Source organism: Pyrgilauda ruficollis, unplaced genomic scaffold (genome assembly GCF_017590135.1).
Source record: "Pyrgilauda ruficollis isolate IOZ18807 unplaced genomic scaffold, ASM1759013v1 scaffold339, whole genome shotgun sequence".
Lineage (NCBI taxonomy): Eukaryota > Metazoa > Chordata > Aves > Passeriformes > Passeridae > Pyrgilauda > Pyrgilauda ruficollis.
Genome location: NW_024524811.1, coordinates 23,501 through 50,465, shown reverse-complemented (window position 1 = coordinate 50,465; position 26,965 = coordinate 23,501). Strand labels below are relative to the sequence as shown.

The window sequence follows — 26,965 nt, the reverse complement described above, 5'->3', positions numbered from 1 at the left end:
ATGACATTTTTTGTGCAACATATATTTCACTGTTGTGTGAAAGAGGAACTGAAAACAGCTGAACAAAGTAAAACCACTGAAACTGGCAAACTGGTATAAACTCTTTGTATCTGGATAAAATTAAGCTGCCTGTTTCTCTTTTACACTTAAAGCAAAAGAAAACAGCTTGGATTTTATTTAGCAGCCTTCGTGGCATTTTTCCCCCTCTAAACTCCAGCTGCTTTGACATCACACTTCTATACTTAGTGGTTGCCTGACAGCGGGAAAAACAAGAATTCCCAAGGATGTCCTATCCTATGCCTGACATATTTAAGTGTGCTGGGGCCTCACCACCCTCAGGCAACAATTTCTTCCTCATATCCATCTAAACCTCCTCTCTGTCAGTGTGAAGCCACTGCCCCTTGTCCTGTCACTCCAGGCCCTTGTCAAGTCTCTCTCCATCTCTCCTGTGGGTTCCCTTCAAACACTGCAGGGCCACAATGAGGTCACCCCAAAGCCTTCTGTCTTCCAGGCTGAACAATCCCAATTCCCTCAGCCTTTCCAGGCTGAAGTTTCCCAATCTTCTTAGCCTTTCAATATACATTTTTTCCAACATACTTGGAGCATGATCCTTGGCAAAGGGGGATGAAGAAGAAATCTGTTCAGCTTACAGAGAAGCAGATGCTGCCATTTCAGAAGGCACCTCCTGTCACAACGTCAGATCCAGGCAGCTTTCCATGAGGGCTGAATCCACATGCCACCCAGCCAGTGTGGATGTGCAGCTCAACCCCATCAGCTCCTGTTCCTCATGGTCCCAGCAGAGGTAGAACATGCTGGAAGGAGCCAGGAAGGTGGGGAAATGCAGCAGTGGAGATGCAAGCTGGCCAGAAAAAAAGCATGGGAGGAACAAGAGGAAGAGCATTCTCTTGATTCCTGAGAAGAACATCACCATCATCTCTGCAGTCTCTGAGTCTTGCTGATACCTTGGGCAGCTAGTAGAAGCCCAGTTTATATGGAAGTGCCCGAGGCTGGGCCTGTTGCCAGGAAGGAGGGCTAGAACCCAACTGTTCTATATTCAATTTAAAATGTAGGAAAGATCAACACTTTACATAACATGCCCTGGCACTTTGCCTGAGTGAAACTGTACTAAGCCATCTCATATACAACTTTAAACATTTTTAACAGCTGTTTTGTCCTACAGAACCAAAACAAGGCAGCCAAGTGTTTACCTCCTACCCAGTACTCCTTAGGGTGGGTGAATGTTGGCACTCCTCACCAAGTAAAAGGGGCTCTTCTGATGAACTTGTCTTGCCATTGCAGAATCTAAAATGAACCCTGATTGTGCTACTGAGGTGGAATGATTATGGATACATTTGTAGGAAAGAAGCTAAGTCTTAATGCCACAGCTTATCAGAGGAAGCTGTTGTGGCACATGGAAAAGGCTCCTGTGATAGCACTCTGGAAGAGTAGAATAAGAAAAATGCCTCTGCTCCACATGGTACACCTTGGTGGGAGTGAGTCAGTGGAGAAAAGTGCATCATCTCTTGTGCTGCCTGAGACCTTTCAGTGTAATGACATAAAAACAATAACCCTCAGCAGGTTTCTGACCAGTTCTGCCAGGAAGTGTCTTGTCCATCATCTCCAATTTGCCCAGTTGCATAATCCACTGCAAAACTTATCCCAGATCTGTGGATTCTGGAGGACATGGTAGTTTATTGCTATTAACGTGTAGGGAAAATGTAGAAAAGCCATTTGTATTATTTTTCTGGGGCAAGCATTGGAAGAACAGATGAACAACAGAGAAGGAGAGTTACCTGATCTGACCCTCAGGCATAGGGTTTAAAGAGATCAAATTGCGGATTGCTTGAATCCCAGGTCATGTTGTTGACAGTCCTGCTTTAGACAGCAACTATATTTATGTCTTCTTATTTCAGTTCTCTAATGAAATGCTGACACTTTTTATACTGTCTGCTCCAGAGAGGCCCAAGACTCTGTTTTGGGGGTGAATCAGGGCTGAGAGATATAGTAATGCAAATTGAGTATTTGGAGGTTAGGACAGCACAGGGATATCAAAAGTGAGAGACTTTGGCCCCTCCAGGAGATGAACCAAAGACAGAACTAATAATGAAGTGGGGAGGGAAAAAAGCAGGGGAATCGGCATTTTGCAGAGCTGCCCATGGGAGAAATTTTCACTGTGGCTTGCTCTCCACTTTTAGGCAGAAAATCCCTTCCTCACATGGAGAAGAGTGTGAGATTGGAGGATGAAATTGAGACACTGCTGGAATGTGCAACTCTCCTGGAATTACAAGGAGAAGTGGTTTGGCTGTGTGACAAGGATTTGAGTTGCATGCTCTCTTGGGTAGAACAGGATGTGGTGGTGTTTGCATGGCACTGAGGGGCGTGGGAGAGATGTGCAGGAAGATACCACAGATTGGCAGTGAGCAGAATGCCAAGGAAGATTTTAAAATTACAGATGACCTGAGACGAGGGAGGAAGATAAAATCTGCTTCCTGTAGAAAACTAAATGCTCCTACAGGAGACAAGTAAGAAAGAGGAGAGTCAGAACCACAGGATGCAATGACACCTTGGAGTGTCTGCCTCATGCAAAAGACAGAGACAGACAGGAGAGGAAAGCAGTGAAGTTCCACTGAGTTTTCTCTCTGGGGATTATGATGATGTGCATCAAACTCGGAAGGTGAAGAAGAAGGAAAATGCTGTGCCCAGTACTCTCAAAACAGCCCTGATTGTTCTACTGCTGAAATCCTTTGCTGGCAGCACACACATCCCTGACTCACAGCGAACTTCCACTCCACACCTCCCCAGCTCAGCAACTCCCTGTTGCAGTGCAGGAAGCAGCACAATACTGTTATATAGAGCCAACTGAAGCAATGTCAGTATCATTTCACAGTATGTGCATTCTGGTGGGGTTATTTAACACCTCTGTTCTTTTAGGACAAGTTTTAACAAAAAATTCAACTTAAAAAGAAATTGGGTTTTAAAATGTCTGAAGGCTGATACCCAAATAGGTATTTAACAGAGCGGCAACTTGAACCTATTGTAACTAGGCTAAAAAATATCCTTGCATTCAGCTACTCACTTCTTTGACAGCCCTCTTTTCCATGAATCCATCCCAGATTCTCTATATTTCAAAAAGCTATAGCCCTTGTGGAAGATGGTGCCAAACTGACTCACCTTTTGCCACACATCTGCAGGGCTACTTCTTCCAAATCCTATGGATCATATGGAAACAGCAGAGGAGCTGTAAAGCTCCTTGTTGAATAACACATGCAATCCTGAAGGAAAGGGTGTAGAATAAGGGAGATTTTTTCACAAGCTGCCTTGTGAAAGGACTTCACCTTTACTTAATGTAATTTCTCAGCTCTTTCACTGCTCTGGGCTTGTTTATCCATAGCTGTGTTGCACAAATCCTCCTGTTCCAGGAGCTGTCCTACTGCAGCTGTGAAAAGCCCTTTCCTTCTTCATAGGCTGAAAATCCTGGATACCCAAAAACCCTGAGGATAGAGAGGTGGTGATTCTCTTTATAATAAGTAATTTGCAAAGTGGGTTAGCAGGGAGAGATACATCAGCATGTGAGGGACATTTATGGAATGGGGAATTGTAAGACTGCAGTTCTTTTTCCTCCTTTCCCTTTTCAAGTTTTAAAGGGGTGCCAAAAATACTGCTAAAGGCAGGGGCATCCCAGGTGATGCCTAAAGGCATTTTGGAACAAATATAAACAGTGTCTACATAGCCATTTTCTGGACAGACTTGTCACCTGAAAGCTCAGAGCACTGGAAGCACACAGAGGGTCAAAAATAAGCAGTTCCCAGGCTGATAAATTGGCTTTACTTTTCTCACATTAGCAAACAGGAGGGCACAGGCACACCCAGAGCTGCAGAAGTTGATGCCTGCTGGTAAATCCTTGCACACTAGATCAGGAGCAATCAGAGAGTCTCTGCTTTTGAAGGCCAGCAATGTGGGCTCTGCAATGACTGTGCATTTGATGTATTGCAGTTACACCCTCCCAGGAGCAGTGTTGAAGTGCGATTATGCAGAAAATATTCCATTCCAGAAAGGCTGTTATTTACAGACAATAGTTTTGTAATGAGGTTTCAGAGACAGAAGTGTTCTAACAGTTTGGTCACTGAGCCTTTGTGTCCTCACAGCTCAATTATCTGAAGACCTGTATCTGACATCCTGTAAATACCCACTGCTGCAACGCTGCTCTTCTCTTCAACTCAGTGACATGGATTCCTAGAACTTCTCCATACTGTGATACCCCTCCCAGCCTCACACCCCAAATCACTTATCTGTGCTGTAAAAATACCCAACAACTAGAAGACAGAATCATAACATCATAGAATGGTTTGGGTTGGAGAGGACCTTTAAGATCATCTCATTTCAACCCTCCTGCCATGGGCAGGACACCTTCCACTAGACCAGACAGACAGGCCAATGTGCAGAGATGGACAAGAAAGCAGCCACCTCATTTTCTTGGCAAACGTGGTTAAAAAATGGCAATACATAGAGAAACTAAACATGATGCATGGATTGGGCTTTTCAAGAAAGCAAATAATTAGTGCTTCTTTTCTCTGTGAGACTGCATCAAGAAAAGTCTGAGGATGGCTCCAGCTGAGCATGAGTCAGAGGATTCTTCTCAGCATTTTGTAGGTTGTCCTCTTACACACAGAATTTTCTCATTATCTCCTTTCAAATGGCACAGGGATGAGGATGCTACCTGTGTCTGATGGATCTACTTGTTTTTGCAGAGGAATGTGAAAGCAGTGATGATATCTCAGGGCTAGATATTTCTGCCAAGTAATTTCTGTCATCTCTGAAAAAAATCCAACAGTTATCCACAAGAACTCTTATTGGGAAAGATTTTGAAGATGGAGATCACCATGAAGGTTTCAGGAATTAAAAGAGAACAGCAGGTCAGCAAGGAAGGGAAGACAGCAAATTCATGGCAGCTACAGTGAAATGCCATCCATCTGCCTTCTGTATGGGAAGGATGATCAAACTGAATTACAGGCTCAGATGACTTTGCCACTTTTCCCTCAACACTGAATGCCTTGGAAAATGCACCAGCATATGCTATGAGAAATAATATGATGATGCTTACTACAAAGAGCTACTGAAATACACTAATTGTGAAGAAAACACAGAAGCCCATTTATCAAATGAGGTTTACACCTTCATTAGGGTGACATCCATTCCAGGGGTCAAGGGCATAATTGATCCCAAACTTTGCCCCTGAGGTAGAGCAGACAAAAACCCAAGTGCACAGTTGTGAGAATCAGATATTGTAACTTGGGGCAGCCTAAGCAGTGAAGGAAATGTGACACAGCAGATGAAGAATGAGCAGCAACTGCACCAGACTAGTAAATTCTTGTTCCAAGGGTCTGAGAGATGTGATGAGGGCTCTGTTCACACTGTGCAGTGCACCCACCCTGTGCCATAACATGGTGCAGAACAGAACTCACTTTTCCCAGTACATCATTCTGCTGAAGAATAGGAAAAGGAGCATTTTATGGTCTCCGTGAGGGTTCAGCTGCAAAGGAGTCTCTCTGACACCAGAGGTACAAATAATTCTGGCACTGCAAGCTGGCCTGCTTGTCAGGACTGCCTGCATCACAGCAGGATGGTATTTGTCTGCCAAAATACCCTTGTAATTCTCCGCTCAATTGCCTTCAATAATGGACAATTGCCCTTCTTGGGTCACTCATTTTCCAGGTGTTTCTTCAGGAGTCCTAGGATTTGCCTGAAGCTGAGGGGATGATCACAGCAGTTCATTTTCCCTGAGGTGACTTCTACCATTAAGTGATTCAGCTGTACCTGTCAGGTGGCTTGTTTACTCCTGTAACACTGGAACTGTTTGAGGACCATATCCTGTGGATTTTCCTTTTGCAAAAGAGCCTGTGGGAGTTTGCTGCTATGGTGACTTAAAACACCTCTGAACACCTCTTTCCCTTGGGGTTGCTGCAATGTCACTGCTAAAGTAGCAGCTGCTTTTGGTAGGACAATTTTCTCATTATTCCTTTTCAACTGAATTTCTAGCTATAAGCTCCAGTAAATGTAAGAGGTGTAATGAGGTAGGTGCTTTACAAATGCAGTGAAAAGATAGTCTGCTGTTTGAAGAGTGAAATACCTAAATTAAACACATTAAACAGATAAGCCATAGGAATCATAGAAATTAGTTTGGTTTTTGTTGGGGTTTTTTCAGAGTATTAAGTTAAACTTGCCATGAAGGACAATTCTCCCAAATCAAACCAGCTTGCTTTAATCCATTCTTTCTGTTGAGTCCCTGCACAAATGGGCCCAGAATATCACTCTGCTTTCTTGTTGCTAGAGAGCTAAAGACCATAATTTACATTTCTAAATCTGCTAGGAAGGTGTGACAATGGTTTTCATCTAGCAGCTTCACTGTAAAAGGAGGAAGATGGAGGAGGAGGAAAATGCAGATCCTGGGTTATATTTCTCTTACTTGTTTTATACATAAGTAAATTCAGTAATCTTATCCATGAATTATTCCTGACTTACGCTGCTGTAAGTAAAAGGATTCAGATTCTTCAGTCAACACATCTGTTCTTTTAGATCCAGGAAAATATAAAATTCAAGTCTGTTATAACACCAAGAATAAGCCACACTCCACCTCTACAATCTCCATTTTATTGCTGCTGGTTGTGAAGAATCTCTGATCACAAAGATGGAGATGAGGAAAAGGAATGGTTCTCAAATTCTGTTTTGTTTGGCTAGATGATTTCAGGGTAAAAAGAACATTAAATATACTTACAATGTGCACAGCCCATGAACAGACAGATATAGCTTATATTCCTGAGTACAAATAATACCTACAAAATACACTAGGTATGCAACTGAGCTAATCATAGCTTGTGATCTGTGTTACTTAATTGGTGGGAAAAAAAGAGAAGCTTTTGGAAGAGCTCTTTCGCCATTGTCTTCTGTTTGATCGTATTTAATAGGCTTTTCCATGTGGTTTTCCAAATATTTCTCTGGAATAGCATGCTTTCTTGTGTTCTGCACATCATTTTCTGCTGTGCCTGTGAAAAGAGTCAGTCTGTCAGCCAGTTCACTTCTCACTTTGTCAGCTGCATTTTTCCAGAGATTCTCTGCAACAACAAATCATTAAAATGAAAGGGTTAAGAACTGTAGACTCTTAATACCAGGTAAAATATAGGATTGACACAAACTCCCAGCAAATCAGGTGAAAGTTTTCTCTGGGATCTTACAACCCCCACTGTTGCATTCTTTTACTCTGAAAGTGACATGCACTGTGGCGTGGTGTCAGATGCTGTTTTGCTCTCAGCAGGGAAAAGGCCTTTCTGTGTTAACCTTCAGCACGTCCAGTCTTCTTGCAGGCAGCTGAACTAAAACATAAAGCATGCAGTTCTACACAAGTGAGGAATGGTGCCTTTACCCACCCCATTTCAGGGGCCATCCATTATCTTCACACTTCCCCTTACTCCAGGTAGATGACACTAAACACAAAGAAACACCAAACACTGGTATAAATTCCCTTGGTTCTGAGGTGGAACATGCTTACGAATAGTCTCTCTTCTATTTTCCAGTGCAGAGAATGAGCCATCACTCATCTTCCTTGGGGCCTGTGGTTTCCGGAATATTTTTGGCTCTTGGATCCACACGTGTTTCATCGCTTCATCAGGAGTCATGCGCAGGGAAGGCTCCCACCTTAAATCCACAGGAGACAAATCATTATTCAACTATTTCTATCTGAAAATCAGTAAGAGGCAAGAGATTCAGCCCTGTCTTTTGAAAGTCAGGTCATAAGGACATTTTTTTGAAACAAAATAATTTTCTTTTTATCCTAAAACCATGGAAAAAGCTTATGTGATATTCTCCAGCCTTCAAAACCTATTTATGTCAGCACTGTGCTGATCAAACTCTCTGCAGCACCAAACCATTTTTAATATGCAGTTCCCGCTTCTCTTAGGGTAGGGACCCAACATTCTTGTTTAAGGTTTGATTTTTTGCTCCACTGAAATTATTTTCTGAAAATTCTGGTTCAACCAGCAAACCAAAATGAATCAATTATTCACACAGACTTGGCAAACAGAACACTGAAAGCAACCTTCTTGTAAAACATGGTGGGATGATTTTATCTTCCCTCCCCATGTAACCACAAGTTAGCAGTTTCTGCAGAATTTCTTTAGGAAAGTGCTATTGAACTGCTAGAAAGAAATTTGAAGTCACTGCTAAAGAAGGCGTTGTAAAGTGTCAGTAATAATAGTTATACAAATGATGCCACATGGAAAACAAAACAAACCCAAAATACCCCACCAAAAAATAAAACAAGCAAACACAACAAATACCAAGATTTTAAAGGCACAAAAGAATGAAAGCAAAGTCAAAAGTAGTTTGTTGCATACAGTATGAACTCACATTAAGCATCCTTTCAAGAAGTCCAAGAAACCAGCATCATAGGTGTTCAGCACTGTGCTTAGATCCTTGGAGTCTGGGCATCTCTTTTTCCCCTTGCTGTTAGTTATGGATTTAGGAAAACCTTTGGAATCTTGAAAAAAAGATATCCTCAAAAAATTACATTAAAAACCTTCACTAAATACTTTAAAAAGTTGCATAAATAGTATCCATGTCCATCCCACTAACTCCAGTTTTGCCCTGTTGGATTGATAATCTACCAGAATTGTGGCAAACAGGATTGATTACATCCTAGAGACCACATTCTACTCTTTGTTGGTTTGTTTGCTTTGAGCAATTTCCAAACCAAATTTATACACAGCGAAATTAAAAATGTAAATTAGTTCCCAGGGCCCACTGTATTCCTTTCAGCAACAATATTTTTAAAGAGCAACTTCTCTATCACTTTGGCAATTAGAGGCCCATAACACATGAAGAGCAGAGGTCCAGGTTCGTTTATAGGCCTCATTTTATCCTTTTGCTTTTTTCCATACCTCTTCATGGAAGTATTTTTATCAGCTAGGAATTAGCTAAAGATCTCTGACTCTACTCTCTACCAGTGCTATTAATTAGTGATTAACTACCAGAGAGGGATCCAGAAAGGACAAATAATCAGAAGAAATTACCAAAGAATGTTCTCCTCCTTGACGCAGCCTGGATAAAATCAGCTGGTGGAAGACCCAATACCTTCATAGAAAATGAATTCATAGAGTTACTCCTCATTTCATAAAGATACACAACAGCCAGCAGGTGTGGCATTTTGCCCTCCTTATGAAAAGCAGTTAATGTTGCAATTTACTGTGAAATGTCTGCAAAATATTTCTTGTTATTGTGGAGGGAATTAAGGGATTCCTTAGTGCTGCCTGTACATGTCTTTGCATCAAAAATAGCATGTACAGCAGAACCAGGGCAGTGATTGTCCCTCTCTCCATGGCACTGGTGAGGCCACATCTCAAATCTGTGTCCAGTTCTGGACCTGTCACTTCAGGAAGGACATTGAGGGGCTGGAGCATGTTCAGAGAAGGGAAGAGAGCTGGGGAAGGGGCTGGAGCACAAGTCTGATGAGGCGAAGCTGAGGGAGCTGGGGAAGGGGCTCAGCCTGGAGGAAAAGAGGCTCAGAGGGGCCCTTCTGGCTCAAAGAGCCATTTGGCTGCATTAAATCTCCCTCTGGAAGGCCAGGCCATAGCCAATCATATTTCGTTATTGCTTGAGGTTTCTCTTTGTTTCTGGTGGTGCAGTTTATCAAATGGGTGTACAAACCAATCCCAAAAATTACCTCCATGATGCAGGCAAGTTGGTCAGCTTCATTTTCCCCTGGGAACAGTGGGTAGCCTGTGTAAAGCTCTGCTATGATACAGCCTAAGCTCCACATATCAACAGCCATAGCATAAGGATGACCAAGAATCACCTCAGGGGAGCGATAAAAGCGGCTCTGAACATAGGTGTACACTGAATCAAAAATTAGACAAGAAGCAAAATATCACAGTTGGGACTGAAATGTCAATTTGCAGATTTCACAGAAAAGTGGCATATATTCAGGAATCATACGTAAATCTGTCTATCCACAGATTGCTTACATAGGCTCTGAAAACATTTTCTAATCCCATCCTAAAAGTAATAGGTGATACACTTTCCTCTGTTCTATTTAGAAATTGTTTTTCAACAAATTTCACTGAAGGAAATTCTTCTACTAATGCTGTGATTCAGTTTATCCATGCTCATTTTCCTATTTGAAGGTGTTCCATTTGCATCAATCAACAGTTCCTAAATTAAAAGCACAGTTCCCATTTCCCTCCCTGTGCTATTCATAGAAAAAGTACCAATTATAATTTAACTCACAGAGGGTTAAATTCACAGAGAAAGGCTCTCTGGACCTGTCAAACTTCTTGATAAGTGAAATATTTGGATTATCCTCTTAAGTTTGTTCCAGCTAACCACTCCTGAAAGTGCAATTCTGATTTCAACAGAAGTAAAGGAGCTGACTGGGCTTGAGACAAAGAAAAAGAATGGTAATATCTTACTTGTCTCTACCAGTATTTGCTCCACCACCAGTGGCTGAACAGTTTACCAGGTTCTAATTAGGGGCATAGGTCAATATATTAGCCCAGTCCAAGAAATAGTTGTTCCACATTATTTAAAATTAAGAAAGCTTATTAAGAAAATTACATCAACTTGACTTTTCTGCCAACCTCTTTGGTCTTCATAGCAGCTTGATCCAAAATCAATAACTTTGACTGAACCTTGCCCATTGTGGTATAATAGTATGTTCTCCTAAAAAGAAAAAAAATCACAGGGAAAAGAGGGGTTTAGCACCACATTAAGTTAGCAAACACTTGTGAAAATCAGAATGCAAATCACATTTACACTTCTCTGCATAATGAGAGTTTCAAAATTCAACTTCCTTTGGAATGCATTTGCTAACATGAGGAGGCTGCCAATAATATGCAATTGTGCAAAGCAGAGGGGAGATTTGAAAAGGTATCCAGGCTGCAGGTGAGCCAAAAAGGGCACCAGCGTGTGGATAGATAGAATGTAGGAGAATAGAGATAGTGGTGAGGGTAATCTCACCCCTAAGGAGTTACAGCTGTGCTAATTATCAAGAATTAGGAACAGGCCTGCCCTTAATAGGCCACAGCTGGATCCAGTCAGGATGGGTATTGTAAAAGAGTAGGTTGGCTGGTTGGGAAGATTAGATGGAGTTTGCTGGCTGTGCTGAGAAGAAAAAGGAATCAGTGCTGTGAGGAGCTGCCCATGAGAAATCATCAAGAAGGTATGAAACCTTTGCAATAAGATAGCAATGACTGGTGACGCCGACGTGATCAAAGACCCAGGGTGGTGCTAGGTTCCCCCTGAACAGCGGTGTGTGCAGCAGGACACAAGCTGCGTGACAGAAGTGGCAAATGGCATGGCCACAGCAGCAGCCAGTGCCTCAGCAATAGCATGGCCCCCGAGGAGTACGGGGGGAGGTTTGCCAAGTCACTGTTACATGAGCGCTGGAACAAAAGCAACATGGAGCTCTGAGAGGCAAAGTCAGAGCTGCACAGACAACATGTAAGAGAAGCCTTCTAAAATTATGTAGTGGCCATCTCTACAGTAACCCGACGTGATTGGGAGTGGGTTGTAGGGTGAGGTGCAGCTGGAGATGGAGCCCAGCGTAGCATTGAGAGTAGCAGGAGAAGCTGCCTAGTCCGGACCTGACAGATTTCGACACTGAGGTACAGGTGAGTCGCTGGAGACACAATGGGAAATAAGATATCAAGTGCAGAACAGATTGTTTTATATACATGGAAAGAAGTTAAGGAAAGACTGTGAAATATAGTGTCAAAAAAGGAGCCAAAGCAGCTGCAGATTTAGCTGCCACCTGGAAATCACTTTATAAGACTTTAAAAGAATGGAAAACAGAGCAAGACAAGAGAGGCTTTCAGTGATCAACTAATTCAACAAAAAACTGTAAAAAGAAGAAAAGAATTATTAAAGCAGCAGTAGGAGCTGAAGACAGAGCAACTCTATCATTCAGTATGGTGTATTTGTTTGCTGATGAAACGTGCATTTTGTTTGTGAATTGCAACTATGAATCTTTGATTAAGCATAAGTTTAAAAGTTTATATTCCATAAGCATAAGTACACTCGACAGATGCTAAATCAATGTTATTCAAGGTTCTATAGCTGTTGATGAAGTTATGTGGCTGTTGATTTTTTGCTACCTTAATATATAGCCTTTAACTTATTCTTGTGAGTTGCCTTATAAAGTTGTACAGCTGTTGATATTGTCAATATTCTAGAGATAGAAGTATAAAAGTTTCTGATTATATGTAATGTAAGTTTGGGTAAATATTCTAGAAGTATAAGGGTTTCTGATTACATGTAATGTAAGTTTAGGTAATGATATGTAATGTAGGTTTGGGTAAATATTTCAGAAGTGTAAGTGTAAAGGTTTCTGATGATATGTAATGTAATATTGGGTAATGAATCAAGGTCGGCACAAATGCATTCCAAAGTTTAAAAGAAATTACACAGAAGATAATTGTACTGGGTTTACTATCTTCTGCAAAAGGCCCTGCAAAAGACAGTAAACACAACATTACTTTAACTCATTCTTGTGAGTTAAGCAATTAAGCATAGTTATAAAGATTTTGATAAGTATTCTGTGAATTTAGAGAATGAATCAAGTCTGTACTGTGAAAAAGCAAAACTGAATTAGAATTTAGAAACATATACTTTCACTGTGATATAGAAGTCTAAATACGAAAGTTTTTAGTGATGAGCCTGAAGTTGATTTTCTAAATTGTGAAAAGCAAAACTAAATCAGAACTTAGAAACATATGTTCTTATTGTGATATGTTGCCTGAACATTCATATAACTGTTAATCCTAAGTAATATATGTAAATATGTTATAATGTCAATTTACTTGAACATAACTTTCTAGAGATACTGCAACTTTGTAATTAAAAGAAAAAGAGGAATTGTGGATAGATAGAATGTAGGAGAACAGAGATAGTGGTGAAGGTAATCTCACCCCTAAGGAGTTACAGCTGTGCTAATTATCAAGAATTAGGAACAGGCCTGCCCTTAATAGGCCACAGCTAGATCCAATTAGGATGAGTATTGTAAAAGAGTAGGTTGGCTGGTGAGAAGTTAGATGGAGTTTGTTGGCTGTGCTGAGAAGAAGGAGTCAGTGCTGTGAGGAGCTGCCCATGAGAAATCACCAAGAAGGTGTGAAACCTTTGCAATAAGATGGCAACACCAGGGAGCTCCCCAAAACTCAGGGCTGCTTATCTAGTAAAAGCCAAAGTGCACCTGGCTTTGTGCTGTGCTGAATTAACCAGAACCACCCTTTTGTAAGTACAGAAAGCCCCAGGCCCATGAAGGAGCCACACTCCACCGTTCTTCCATGCACTGCTTGCCCCAGACTCTGTGTCAACTCACCCCTCCTCATCTGTGTGATACACAAATCTCAAGGGAGGGATAAATGGATAAGGCAGGATTCTTAGCTGGATTCTATGGATTCTTAGCTGGATGCAGGTGGGTACAGGCACTGGGTTCCTGCAAGGCCAGCTGGAGAAGTGATCCTTAAACAGCCAGCTCAGGGATATGTGCACTGATGAGCAAACACAGTCTTCAGCTCTCTTCTGCAGAGCTGAGTTTTATCCTCATTAAAAGTTTCTCTAAATGAAGGATTTCCTTCTCCACTCCTCAGCAGACAGATGGTTACCTTTATCAACCAATTTTACAGTGATTATATGTCAGGGCTTTGAAGGACTGAACACTTCCCAGATGGATGCCAAATAATGATGAAGTGGTTTCCTAGGTAATTAGCTCATAAGGAAATACTTCATGTGCTAGGAAGGAGAAGCTGCTACTGGTAAAAGTCAAGGCAGGGACTGACTTCCACAATCCAGGTGCCCTTGACTCTGGTAAGGGAAGCAGCATCCCCTCTCTGCAGCTTGATATCCCTTTGTGCTCATGTTAGGATTCTTATACTGAATCCCTCACAATGCAAGGGAGCTGGTCAAAGCTGGAAAACCAGGACTGACTGAAAAACCAGGCTTTGGAGGCAGTGATTATCTAGCATAAAGGCCAGAGAAACTCCATATTCTACCTTATGCTGAGAAATATCATAGGAGGCAGAGGGGATAATAGATGTGAGTTTCAGGCAACATAAATTCATGAAACTGTGCCATTGTTGAATGAGAACAAAATTGTCTTTTAGTTAACTCACCACATTTTCACTAATTTGTGGCTCTATTTAAATACAGACTACACTAATTGATGCTGCCAATGTCATTCCTTGTCAGTGACTGCCTGGAAACAAATTTCCCATTGGGCTAATTGTTTTTGATTAATATATTTGGGTTATCTTGCAAGCCTCTCTTCTCATTGCAAATTGGTCTGGCAAAGATATTGGCAGGACAATGGGTATAGACAGTATGTGACTTCTCAGAATTCTAAATCAAGATACATTTAGCAAAGTGAGAACAGAATTTTATCCTTAGCATTTTTACCTGAGAACTTATTTCTTTATTGGTTAATTTGCCCTTTTGAAAAGGAAATCAAGAGAAACTTTCATCTGAAGTGAAAATACAGTTAAAATCCTTCAGAAATCTCAGAAAATTGCAAAATATTAAATTTGGGACTTGAAGAGAATGGAAAATACCCAGCATGAATGCTTAGCAGATACAGCAGAGGGAATTGGAGGTCAGATGTTCCTCCAAAAACAGGTGAACACCCTAAATACTGTTCCACAGAATTCCTTTGCCATTTACTAGGCTGCTTAATTGTATAGTTATGCCTAAGAAATTAAATATATGTAACAGGATAACCTGAAACGGGCTGCCTTGTAAATACTCCTTGCATGACAATGCCCCTTATCTTGAAATACTTAATTTTACAAGTACTTTTCTTTTTCTCTAAGCAAAAAGTCATTAACTGAATTTGATTCATATTTGCATACGTTTTGGCAACCAAATAATCTCATTTAATGCTTTGGTGAATGAACTGAATCAATGGTAATAATCAGTTGACCGTAGCATGAACATAATCTGAAATAAATTATAGCTTCTGTACAAACAGAAGCTGTTTTTTAGGGTTTTTAGGGTTTCTCCTAACAGTTCCTCTCAATAAAGAATAGGATAAGCTCATTTATTCTGTACAGAATACCAGGTGATGAAATGATTGTACTTACAGGCTTCAGATCACAGTGAATGATTCTCTCCTGGTAGAGCACTTGTAAGCACCTCAGCACACACCTAGTGAAGTGGCGAATCAAAGACAGGCTGAAGCCTTGGAAATTGTTCTTTTTGATCAGCTCATACAAATTTATTCTGTGGGGGAGGAAGACACAGCAGACAGAGAGCAGATAAGAGATTGGGGAATTTATTTTTAAAGGCATGATTAGTTTCCAGTGAATTAAGAGCTTGTCTTCCCACATGGAGGACTCATACAGAGGAAAATGACAGCTATTTTCCTTCCTGCAAATGCTGCTCTGCATGTGATATGCACAAACACCTCCCAGATCTAAAGCAGATGTAAAATCAGTGAACTTGCTTGCTAAACTCTCTGCTGTTAAGCAGCTATGCTGATCTTTACCAAGAACAATAATCATTCAGGAACCAAAAAACTTTTCTTCTGTCTCCTTTTGCTATAATTTCTCTTTGCTTTGGTGTCTAGAATAAATTATTTCCATCTAAAGGTTTTTAACCAGCAGTAAATATTTCTAGATAACCTCCCCATCAATTCAGGTCTCATTAGGTTTTTATATCCTTCTGGTGACTATCATATCTTAGCAACTTCCAGTAGGCCTGCCCAGTAGCCTGGAGAAGAGAAGGCTCTGGAAGATCTCATTGCAGCTTTCCGGTGCCTTAAGGGGGTTATGAAAAGGAGGGAGAGAGATTTTTGATAGTGATAGGATAAGGGGTAATGATCTCAAACTGAAAAAGGCATGGGTTTAGATTGGATATTAGGAATAAATTCTTCCCTGTGAGAAGTGTCCTCAGCACTAGCACATGTCTGCAAGGACACAGCCAACTGGATCTTTCTGCCTTCCTCACTGGAGTGTCCACTGGTGGCAGGCACAGCCCATTCCTTTGTAATTAATGTTGCCCAGACTTAATGGAAAAGATCACAAATCAAAGGCTTTTCACGGTATTTTAAAGGCAATGAAAATTTTACCAGACTAATGTTTTTCTGTGACAACCAGTCTTCAACTCCTCTGTGGAGAGCTAAAGATAGTGGCTCTCCCATTTCCTTGTGTGTTTCCATAGCAGCTTTCAGAAAAGACTGGTTTGTATCTTCCCTGGAGAGGAGTCACCTCTTACCCTGTGTGACTCTAAGTGACAGACTCACATGCAGCAACACAAGGGATTTAGACTTCTTTAGGATCAAGCTGTCCATATCATGCTGAAACTTCAGCAGGGGCTGTAGCACATGCACCAATGGGGGCTTTACTCTAAGGCCTGGAGAAGTGTGGGTAGCCTGAAAAATTCCAGTTTGATTCCCCGATTACAAGAAGGCTGATGTATAAAATGATCTGACTTCTCCAACATTCCTCCAGAACTCCTCCTAAGATGCCCTGCAGCAAAGATTTATAAAAAGTAAGATGCAGATTTATTTTTAAATTATTTGATATTATTCATATTTATATATCCCGAAGTTTACTAGTCCTGAATTTACTCTTTTCCTCACAGGTCTTTCGGGGAAGAAGACTTCAATACCCAGCACAGAAAATACGGGATGGATCATGTCATTGCCCGTGTGAAGTCTGAACGTGGCCTTTTTCAGTTCACCTTGGGTGATCAAAGGCTCAGTTATGCAGTCTGTATTTAGACAGTGTTCATTTCTATCTGCCAATTCTTCTGAAGAAGACATAAAAATTAATCTTGTAAGGCACAAGAGCTACAATTCTCCTCAAGGTGTGTGTAAAGGAAAATGTACTTTACCCTAGCAGTTCAAAGGAGATACAGAAGTGATTGCGAAAGTAGAAGTATTCCTTCATGTGGATGATATTGTGAGTATCATCTTTGTCTTTCTTCAGCAGAGCATCAAGGATCTTCACTTCTACCAAAGCCTGGCTGTGAAATCTGAAATATCACATGACACGGGAATGGTAACATCAACTCAGGGTAGCATTTGTACTTCTGCAAATGCTACAAATATCATAAGCTTATGATAAGCTCAGCAGGGGGGACAGTTATTAAAATGTTTCATTCAACCCCGTTAACCACTGTAATTTTGATTTCTTACTGTTGATTCCTAGTCTAAATACACTGACCTTACATAACACTTCAGGGTATACCTAATTTGACTTCTGAAAAAAACCTTTAAATGAAAAGGTTTCCAGTGAGCATCCAGACTAAAATCCTGGTGCTCTCAAGTCTATAGGAATGCTTCACTTTCCTTGAACACATTTCACACCTACCACAGTCAGACAGTGGATTTTGAAAAGCATCTTTACACTTAGTGTTCACTGAGGGGGGAAAATGGAACAGCTGAACATCTGTTTCACTGACTCTGCTTCAAGATTACAAATTTATAACCAGCCACTTAACAGGAACAGGTTGCTTAGGACCACAGCGTAGAATTTTTCATGTTCAAGCAAGTGATGGGTGTCTTCCAGCATATTCGTGTGGTTTTGGAACCTTGTGGGGATGCTCCCTGCTCTCAGTCCTGCACAGCTGGTTACCTGGGTTGTGTATTCACTATGCAACAGATAGAGAGACCTTGCGAGCCTGGAGAGACGGTACTTGCTTTCCTAGGCTGTCTCTTCTCCAGGTCCAGGCCAGTTCCTGACATCCTCTTTCCTCAGTCTGCCCTCACTGTGTTTAATGAATGTACAGGAGGTTTGATTTTGATTTGTTCATGTTGTCACTGTTTGCCTGTATACAAGAGGGGTGATTTTACTGGTTTAAAGTCAGCAGATATCTCACCTTTTCTTATTCCTTATTATTTTCAATGCCACTAACTCATTGGTTTTGTGATCCAGGCATTTGGCCACCTGCCCAAACGACCCTTTTCCAATTACCTCCAAGACTTCGTAGCGGTAGGCAATGTGGTCATGTAAAACCTTCAAAAGAACATAAAGGGTTCAGATTCAAAGAGTACAACAAAGACCAAGCTTCCCAGTAGCTTGTGTGTGTTTGAGTCTGCTCTCCATGACAGATGGTGGGCTAGCTGCAGGTGAAATCTACATCAAATGAGGGTAACAAGGAAAATCCCAAAAGATGCTTCCATAGCCCAGCTACCTTGCATCAACCCTGCATGACATGCAAAGTGAATTCTCCCCTGAGCTTTAAAAGGCATTTTTTCACTATGTGAATATTTATCTTCTAGAAACAACATTTGTCTCACAGACAACACCTAAGAGTTGGCATAAAATCACTACAAACTTACTGAGCTCAAAATGAATACCATAACTTTTCCACTTACCTTTAAGTAGGAACCATGCTCATCATCATAACAATTATTATTCTGGGTTTCAGGCAAACCTTCAATCTTTTTAGCTTCCAGGCCAAGAAACCAGAGCTCTGTATAATTGAAAATTTCTTTTTGCTCATAGACTGTTAACTGGTTTCTAAAATTTTTCAAGGCTTCTAAATCAGAAAACAAGAACGTAAAACCAAAAATCAATAAAATGTCAGAAACCTGATGGCAAAGTGCTTTTACAATGGAACATTTCACAGTAGAGCCCACCACTTTGAGCAGGATGCTGAGAAAAGCTGTTAGAGCTCCCTTCTAAGATTTCTATTTTTTGCAATTTCATAAAAATTTTTTTTTTTGGCTTGCAGTATTAAGTTCAATAAAGCACTCATCATCTGTCAGCAAGACTTTTAAGAGAGCTTAGGTAAAAATTATTAAATTGTGAGGGAAATTATGTATATAGATTTCATGAAAATCCCATCTGTTGTCTATCTGCTCCCTCAGGCTCCATAACTTACACGAAAAGTTACATTTTTATTGGTTTGATTGCTATATTTATAAAATGTCAGTAATGTCTAGTTAACCAAAGCTTTCAAGTACTTGTTTTTCTGATAAAAATCATCAGTCAGATATTTGAGGTTAGGAATTAAATGGAGCCCAAATCTGCTTTTCTCCTAGTTCTGATTCTTGCTGCATAGAATTTCAGCTGCCCTAACACCTCCACTCCCATCATTTAAATGTGGATATATATTCAGACAGGAGCATTATAAATCTATGTGTTGCATGCATGTGTGGGTGTTTTGTTAAACAGTGGCAGATCTTCATCCAGCTATGCAGGGATGCTAAATAATTTCAAAGCAAAAGGTCACTACTTTTTTTTTCCCTAGATTCCTTCTAGAAATAGTTTAACTCTGTCAGAAACTTTCTAGATCCGAGAACTCCCAAAATGCAATTTAGCCCACATCAATAAAATGGGACACAACCACAAGGAAGTGGGAAAGGGTTTTATCCCTGTAATAGAATATTGCTCTCACCTACCCCACCTAAGTCTTAGACAAATATACATTCTTTTTGATACTGCATGTTTCTCTTCTGTATTTGTGTTAGTCAAATCATTCCCCTACTGGGTACTTCCCCAAGCTGGATAATTAGAAATCACTTAGTCCCATCCATATTGCTGTGCTCTAAATTGTTAAATATTTCAGCAGCCATTTAACATGGCACCTCTGGTCCCTGAGTGTCCTGACTGTACACACTCCTCATCTATGCAGGCAGCCCGTCACTCCAGTCCTTTCAGTATATCCAGGGATATTCTACCTGAAGCTGTCATAGGCAGTTTGACCCCGATGCTGTTGCTCTCCAGTTCGGATGGTTTTGTATGGACTCTGGTATCACTCTCAGGAAGACTGTCTGGAAGGTTAAATTGAGGAAAATTGCCTTGAGTTCCATTTTCCTGCCAATCAGAAAAAAAATTTAAAAATTAGAAACTGCTATATTCATAGAGACAAAGCTGCAATATATTTATTTTGATTAGTTGAGTAATCTCTATGTAAATTTTTTGCTGAGATAGAACAAGCAAGCTTGGGCACTAGAACACTCTGCTTATTCAGACTGTAAATTCTGCCAAAAGCACTAAAGGCTGTTGGACCATGGAAAGATAAATCTCTATAAATGAGAGAAGGAAGTTCATCTTCCAGATTAATTCAGTATATGGACTCTCTAGAAATGCTATCTATACCAATGCTGGTCAGCCTTGGAGGGCTGTGGAACAATCCCTCTTGGAAACCATGCCAAACCAAGTGAAAGACAGGAAGTTGATTTGGTATAATTGGTATGGATATGCCAACAAATGGTGTCTGAATGACTTTGTTGTCTTCTCTGATGAAGTGATTGGCTTGGCCAGTGGGAGAAAAGCAGTGAGCATAATGGACTTTGCCTTGAGCAGTGCCTGTGACATCCATTTATCCAGTTCATCTCCCACTCACTGGAGCCCAGCGAGTTCCAAGTCTCCTCTGCTTGTAGTGAGAGGTCGGGCCAGATGTATTTCAGAGGTCTCTTCCAAGCTAAATGATTCCTTTCTTTATTTCTCATCCTTTGAGAAAGCCCTCATAGAAGTGGGGCTGGATGGAGACAAAAAACAGCTCAGTGTCTGTCTCTGTCAGAAGGGTCAAAGCCATGTTCAAAAACCAGCACATGGTTGCCAACACAAGGAGAACCCAGGTGATGGGATATGGAAGAATAAGTGGGCAAGCTTGGTCCACCACGTCCTTGCAAGAAGTCCTGACTGGTACCACTTCAATAAATGCATATGGGTGCTTGTGGGGTTTGAGTTAAGGATGGGTGCAAGTAAAAATGGGTTCTTTTCAAAATGAAGCATTTTTCCATACTTGTCTGTAATTCTGACCCTTTTTCTCTCTTCCCCCACACTTGTGACACTTTGCCACAGTCTCAGTGGTACTTTGAGGAAGGCTGGTTCACCAGGCAAACAAGGTGTCCAGGAGTTTTATAACTCACCTGAAAAGAGGGGAGGACACTCTGCAAGCTCTTATTTGCTATTTGAGGCAGGCTGCTCTCAAAGGAGGGAGGGTTTGCAGCATCTGCAGCCAGACCATGCTTCACTTGACCTTCCAGATGTGGGAGGGAAAGGACACCATGACTGGCTCTCTAAATAGAAAGCACAAGGAAATGTCACATAATGACCTAGCATTCTGCCACACCTATGAACAGCAGAGGGATGTAACTCCTTGGAAAATGTGTGTGGTTCTCTTCTGACACCTAAAGACAAAGGGGAAGTAAACAGAGGCTAAGGCAGCTCCAGCTGTACTAACAGGCAGCACGAGGTTGTCCAGGCAATCCAGCACAATTTAGGGAATGAGACTCCTCATTCCCTAAATGAGACAAGAACACTTCCATCCAGCATCAGAGCAGTGACTGCTTCAGCTGCAAAGGGTGGCTGGGTTTGGAAGCCCAGCAGCCATTTCAGGCAGCAGGATTCCTGTCAATGGGGAAAATAAAGCCCACACAGGGTAATAAGTAGGCATGAAGTGTCAATGGCAGAAAATATCATTAACTATTCCCAGTGGCAGAATATAAACTGGGACTGGACTGCTGCCAAACACCAGGGGTGGACACAGTGGGAAGTCTTCCCTGCACTGGTTTCTCCATATTACCTTCTGCCTCATTTCCTACGGAGCTCAATTTGACTGGGCCCATTTATTGCACTCTTATTGAGGAAAAGGCAAGCTCTCAGCAAACTTTGCTTAAAAATAAATGCTTATGCTCATTTAAATAATCCAGGATTACTAGTTCTTCCTGACTTCTCCCATTTATTATTTGCAAAATACTTTTATATAATTTGTTAATTACAGACAGTCAGTAAAGGGCACAGTTTTATGCATGTCTTGTATGTCCTATCAATATCTTGAATATCTCAAGTCAGAGAAGTCAAACTCTTAGCAGCAAAGAAAACTCTTTCAGGTAAACTATTTCTTTGGTAAATAATAAAACAATTATTTGAAATAGATCTGAAATAGATCAACTATGCACTGTGAAATGCAGAATAAGGTCTAGAGAGCTAAAGATACAGCCACATAAACCTGTGAAATTTTTCTCCTCAGGGAAGCATAGAAACATATTTGGCAAGCTTTTGACAACAAAGGTGAGGTTTGATATTTTCTCAAAAAAGCAAAGGAGCAATGCTCTCAAGCCAACCAACTTTAATGAGTAATTTTTTTATTCCAATACTGTGGAATAGCCTTTAAAAACTTAGAACTGGGATTCCAGTGGACTTTTCCCAAAAGCTTCAAGAAACAAAAGTGATTTGGCAGAAGAAATGCCTCAAATGCTACTGGAACACAGCAAACCCAAAATACTTGCAGGCATTTGGGACAGTCATACAGCCACAGAAAAAATGGAAGAGGGCAAGGAGTAGAAAACTTGCCTCTGCCCATATTCATTTATTATAAGAGATCACTTACAAAACAAGCATTCAGGTATTTTTGAAGTCAGCTGAAGAGTCACATACCTGATGGAAGACTCTGTTAGAGCCCAGATGATCCTTCTCTTGAACAGTCAGCTGAGACTGAGAAAAAGCATCCACATGGGAAGACTGCAAACATAAAGCGAGATTTTAATAAAAATTATTCTGGAGGAAAAGAATATGGAGCCCCTGCCTGATTTCTGTATTTCCCTCCTTTGTGGCAATGCCTGTGCCAACACAAGGTGTGAGAGAGGGCCACAAAAGCTGCTGAAAACGTTACACTCTGGCAATGCTTCTCTCAATTGAGCAGCTGTTTTGTGGGCTGGGGCAGAGACAGTTTATTTTGTTATTATGCCTCTCAGATGCTTGGTGTGCCCCTGTGCTCAGCCAAGGGGAAAGGGGCCCTCTGCCATCCCTAAATATGTACTTGGAAGCTGGTAGTAAGTCTGCTTGGAAGGACAACTTTAAACTGCCTCACAAGGTAGATTGTGAGCCCATACATTGCTAAAAGCAGCATTAAACTGATTCAGCTTGTGGTACAGATTTTGTAAAAATAAAATCAGGGTTTAAGTTTACTGAAATATAGAAAAACTCCATTGGCTCCAATGGGCAGATAGTATTAGCATTAAATATAAAAAAGCCTGTGGGGAAAGTGCTAAGCAACTCACTATTTTAAAGAGTTTGCTGGTGCTTTCAGCAGTTTTTCAATAAACATGCTAATTAGCATTGTACACTTCTGCCCAATAACAAACTGCAATGAAATGAAGAAATCTTTAGGATAATTTAGACCAAGAAAACTCCATGGCTAAAGCAGACTGGAGCTCTGCTCTACAGGCTGGAGTGAACCCCACTGGGTTTGGTCAAAAGGGCTCCTGAAAGAGTCTGAGCCTGGAAGAGGCAGGGACAACTCAGATTAGATGCTGCACCTGTGCCAATACACTGCAGATATCCATAGATAGACATAGATATAGACATAGATAAACATAAGTATATATATATTTATATATAAAAGCTGTAGTGGGTGAGGGATGCTTGCGTGTGTGATCCACACACACACACACTGTGACTTATGCATAGTGATATATGCAGGGCACATCAGCATTGCTGCAAACAGGGAGCTCAAACTGAACATACCCCAACAATGGCTCTGGCACATCCTGCCCTGAACAGAATCACATACTGGTTTGGGTTGGAAGGGACCTTAAAAACCAAGCAGTTCCAACCCCTGCTACAGGCAGGGACACCTTCCACCAGACCAGGCTGCTCAGAGCCCCAGGCTCCAGGCATCCACAGCTTCTCTTGGACAACCTGTGCCAGGGCCTCACCACCCTCACAGGGAACAATTTCTTCCTCCCATTTCCCACCTCCCATTTCTTTCTCCTTTCCCGTGGGAAAATATCCCATCTAAACCTGCTCTCTGTCAGTGTGAAGCCATTCCCCCTTGTCCTGTCACTCCAGGCCCTTGCCAAGAGTCTCTCTCCATCTTTCCTGAGGGCTCCCTTCAGGCACTGGAAGGGCACAGTGAGGTCACCTCAAAGCTTTCTCTTCTCCAGGCTGAACACTCCCAATTCCCTCAGCCTTTCCTCCCAGCAGAGCTGCTCCATCCTTCTGATGATCTTGACAGCCTCCTCTTGACCTCCAGAGGCTGTGATATATCCACCCCTGCATATGCACTTAGATTAGAGACTCTAAAAGACTTTTCCAAACTAAATATGGAGTTAAAACTCTGTGTACAGATCTACCTGACCACATGGAGGAAATGCTGCCTTTATGACAAGTTCAGCCCCCACCATCAGCCAGGAAGACGCCACTCAAGCTGGGCAGACCAGCTGGAAACTGCCCCTGAGATAACTGCTGTGTGTGTGCTCTTCCTGTTCACAAATGAATAAAAAAACCCTTCTGCAAGGGCAAACTTCTGATTTAGAACAAATGGAGAACAGATCTGGTGTGAGACGAAAGGTCATGGGTGGCTGTGAAGCACAGGAGAACGGCAGGAAAGGGATAAATACTAAAATCTATCCTTGCTGCACACAGTAATTCCCATCTTTGGAACTGGAGATCACCCAGCCAGGGATAAGGGATGATATGCTGTAAATCCAAAATATTACCAGTGCCAACACAGCAAATGCCACAGAAGAGGGTCACTAGACTCCTAAACAGGAGTGTCCTAGAGCATGACACACTTTGCCCAGAGCACCAAATATCCTTGTATGAATTTCTTTAGATGATGATTCCATGGAAAACTCAGTGCCAGTGTATTTTTTCAGACAATCTACAGACAATCTTCTCATGCAATCTACATATCTTGCATTTCAAGGGACAATCACATTTGTTATGAAGGTGAGTCTGGGATACACACTCAAAACTCTACTGATTATATCAGCCCAGCTCTTAGTAAGACTATTAATTTTAGTGCATGTTATACTTTTTCCTCACACTTCATCCACACTTCATTCCCAACAACCTATGATTTTCAGTTTCTGGAGCTGACAAAAATATTACATTTCATTTCAAGGCAGTTTCTTAACTGCTTCATGCTTTTCTAGCTACAAGTCAATACAAAGCCAGGATTTTATAAAGAAAAAGCTATCACTGAAAACCAAAGAAACAATGACTTTACATACCTGTGCAGACTGAAGAATCTTCACTCCAAAATGGCATTTTATTTCTCAGCAATTCTTTTAAAAAGCTAGGCAGCTATGTCTGTATTTCTATTTTTTTAAAAAAGTAGATTTATAACAACAGAGCATGAAACATTTAAAAAAACATATTTAAAACTAAGCAAGAGCTAAGGAAGAATGTGAGTGGGCTCCAAGATGTACTGCCAGAATTTGGAATCCATTTAATTTCCATTCAGTGGGGAAAGATTACCAAGATTTTGAGGTGGACATTTCTCCTTTTACAGTGTAACAGCAAAACAAGCCCATGCCTTTTTTTAAACCATGGAAATCTGTAATCCTTTTTGTCCCCCTTTCTCAAAACCTACTTACTAAGGCTTTATTGCTATTTAGGCAATTTAATCAATAAAATCAGTAAGTGACTGACCTTCATAAAAATTCCCCCCAAATGGGTAAATAATATAAACTTCTATTTGTAGAAAAACTGATCTGTGTCTACACCAGTCCTGCTGGTGGCTGAATGAGGAGCAGGTGGATTTATTGGACAGTCCACACAGTGGTTTTATTTGATAGTCTTGATCCAGATGACCCAGCAGAACTGCTCCAGCAAAACCCTGAAGCTGCCCTATGGGCTCTGCAGCTGTGTTGTGGCTGGGTTCATTCTGGCAGATGCACTGCAAAGAAAAACTGCAGCAACTGTTACTATTCCACTCCATTTCATTCCTGGTTTCCCTGCTCCTGTGGCACTCAGCCTTGTCCTACAGCTCCAGTGCTACAATCCCAGACTATCATCTCCTGCTATTCCAGCCCTTCAAATCCTGGACAACCTTGCTCATTCCAGTTACTATCAAAGAATCAGAGCAAGGTCCTCATCCACCACCTAGCCCACAGTCACAAAGTTTTAGGTTTACAGTATTCTGCAAAATCAGGCATCATGACACACTTCCATAATTCTCAAAATATCAGAGTATTTTTTCAGTACCATGTTAACCATAGAAATCAGAAATGCATTAAAATTTTGGAAATTTTTAAATACACAGCTACATGAAATAAAGACCCCATTGTCTCCTCATTCACATGGGCATTTTCTTCTCCCTGTTCTCAAAAGTGAATGAAACCTGTAGAATACATGGAGAGAATACAACACAGGTGCTAAATAATGAAATACATTAAAAAGCCATAGTAAATACACTCTCTCGCTCAAGATACAGTAGGAACACAAACATTTTTCCCACCTTGTCAACTATTTCTGTCAGCATTACTGCAAGAGCTGTTAAGTGCAGGACAGGAGCTGTTTATTCCATTCAGCGAAGGCATTTCAGGAAGCCCACCTTCATCTAGTCAGAGCATAGCAGGAGCAATTCCATGCACAGCGCCCTAAGCAGAAAAAAAATGGATAATGCTTCTGCTTGGCTTCAGATTTAAATTTTTCTCCCGGAAATATGCCAGTGACTATTAGCTGCTCTAGTATTCTTTTGGTGGCCATCTGTTCCCTTTCTCAGCCTCCTTCTAGCCAAATATAATTTTCCATATTTATCATGGCAAGTCAGTAATAAGAAAGACAAATATAACAGGATTGGCTGTTCTCCTTGTCATCTCATTCTGTTCTTTCTCACTGAGCTCATGTGCTTGCGAAACCAAAAAACACTTGAACTTGGATTTTGTCAAAATTTGTCACAGCGACCTTGCTATACAGTGAGCAAAATCTCTTTAACAAGACTGACAGACTGGAAGATGAAAATTAATTAATTCCTTAAGGGTTAGTTTCTCATTGGGCATTATGTGTCAAACTGTGGCACCTTGATCTATAGCTCTTGAGGGCATTGGTGCAAAGCTGCTCTGCCCTGTGGGATAATGAGTGTGTGGATTATTTTGGTGTGGATAATGAGACAGAACTTAGCTGCCCTCCTGTCTTTCCTCTTCCTCCTTTGGATGCTGTGCATGTATGATGGGGCACTGATGGAGGTGTCCCTATTCCCCAGCTGTCTCAGGGGAATATCTAAAGCAAAAATACAGTGT

The 26,965-nt window shown here is 41.2% G+C and overlaps 1 protein-coding gene across 1 annotated transcript; it reads right to left on the bottom strand.

Annotated features, from left to right (window-relative positions):
* Positions 1-6,632: 6,632 nt before the first annotated feature.
* DYRK4 (dual specificity tyrosine phosphorylation regulated kinase 4) lies at positions 6,633-26,205 on the bottom strand. Its single transcript, XM_041474751.1, has 14 exons — positions 26,182-26,205; positions 22,374-22,457; positions 20,864-21,013; positions 19,667-19,802; positions 18,359-18,522; positions 17,860-17,996; positions 16,873-17,013; positions 15,120-15,258; positions 10,626-10,707; positions 9,713-9,885; positions 9,063-9,123; positions 8,401-8,530; positions 7,544-7,689; positions 6,633-7,109 (listed from the first exon to the last, which is right to left on the bottom strand). The coding sequence occupies exons 1-14, from the start codon at positions 26,203-26,205 to the stop codon at positions 6,883-6,885; spliced, it is 1,794 nt and encodes a 597-aa protein (XP_041330685.1). The 3' UTR covers positions 6,633-6,882.
* Positions 26,206-26,965: the final 760 nt, after the last annotated feature.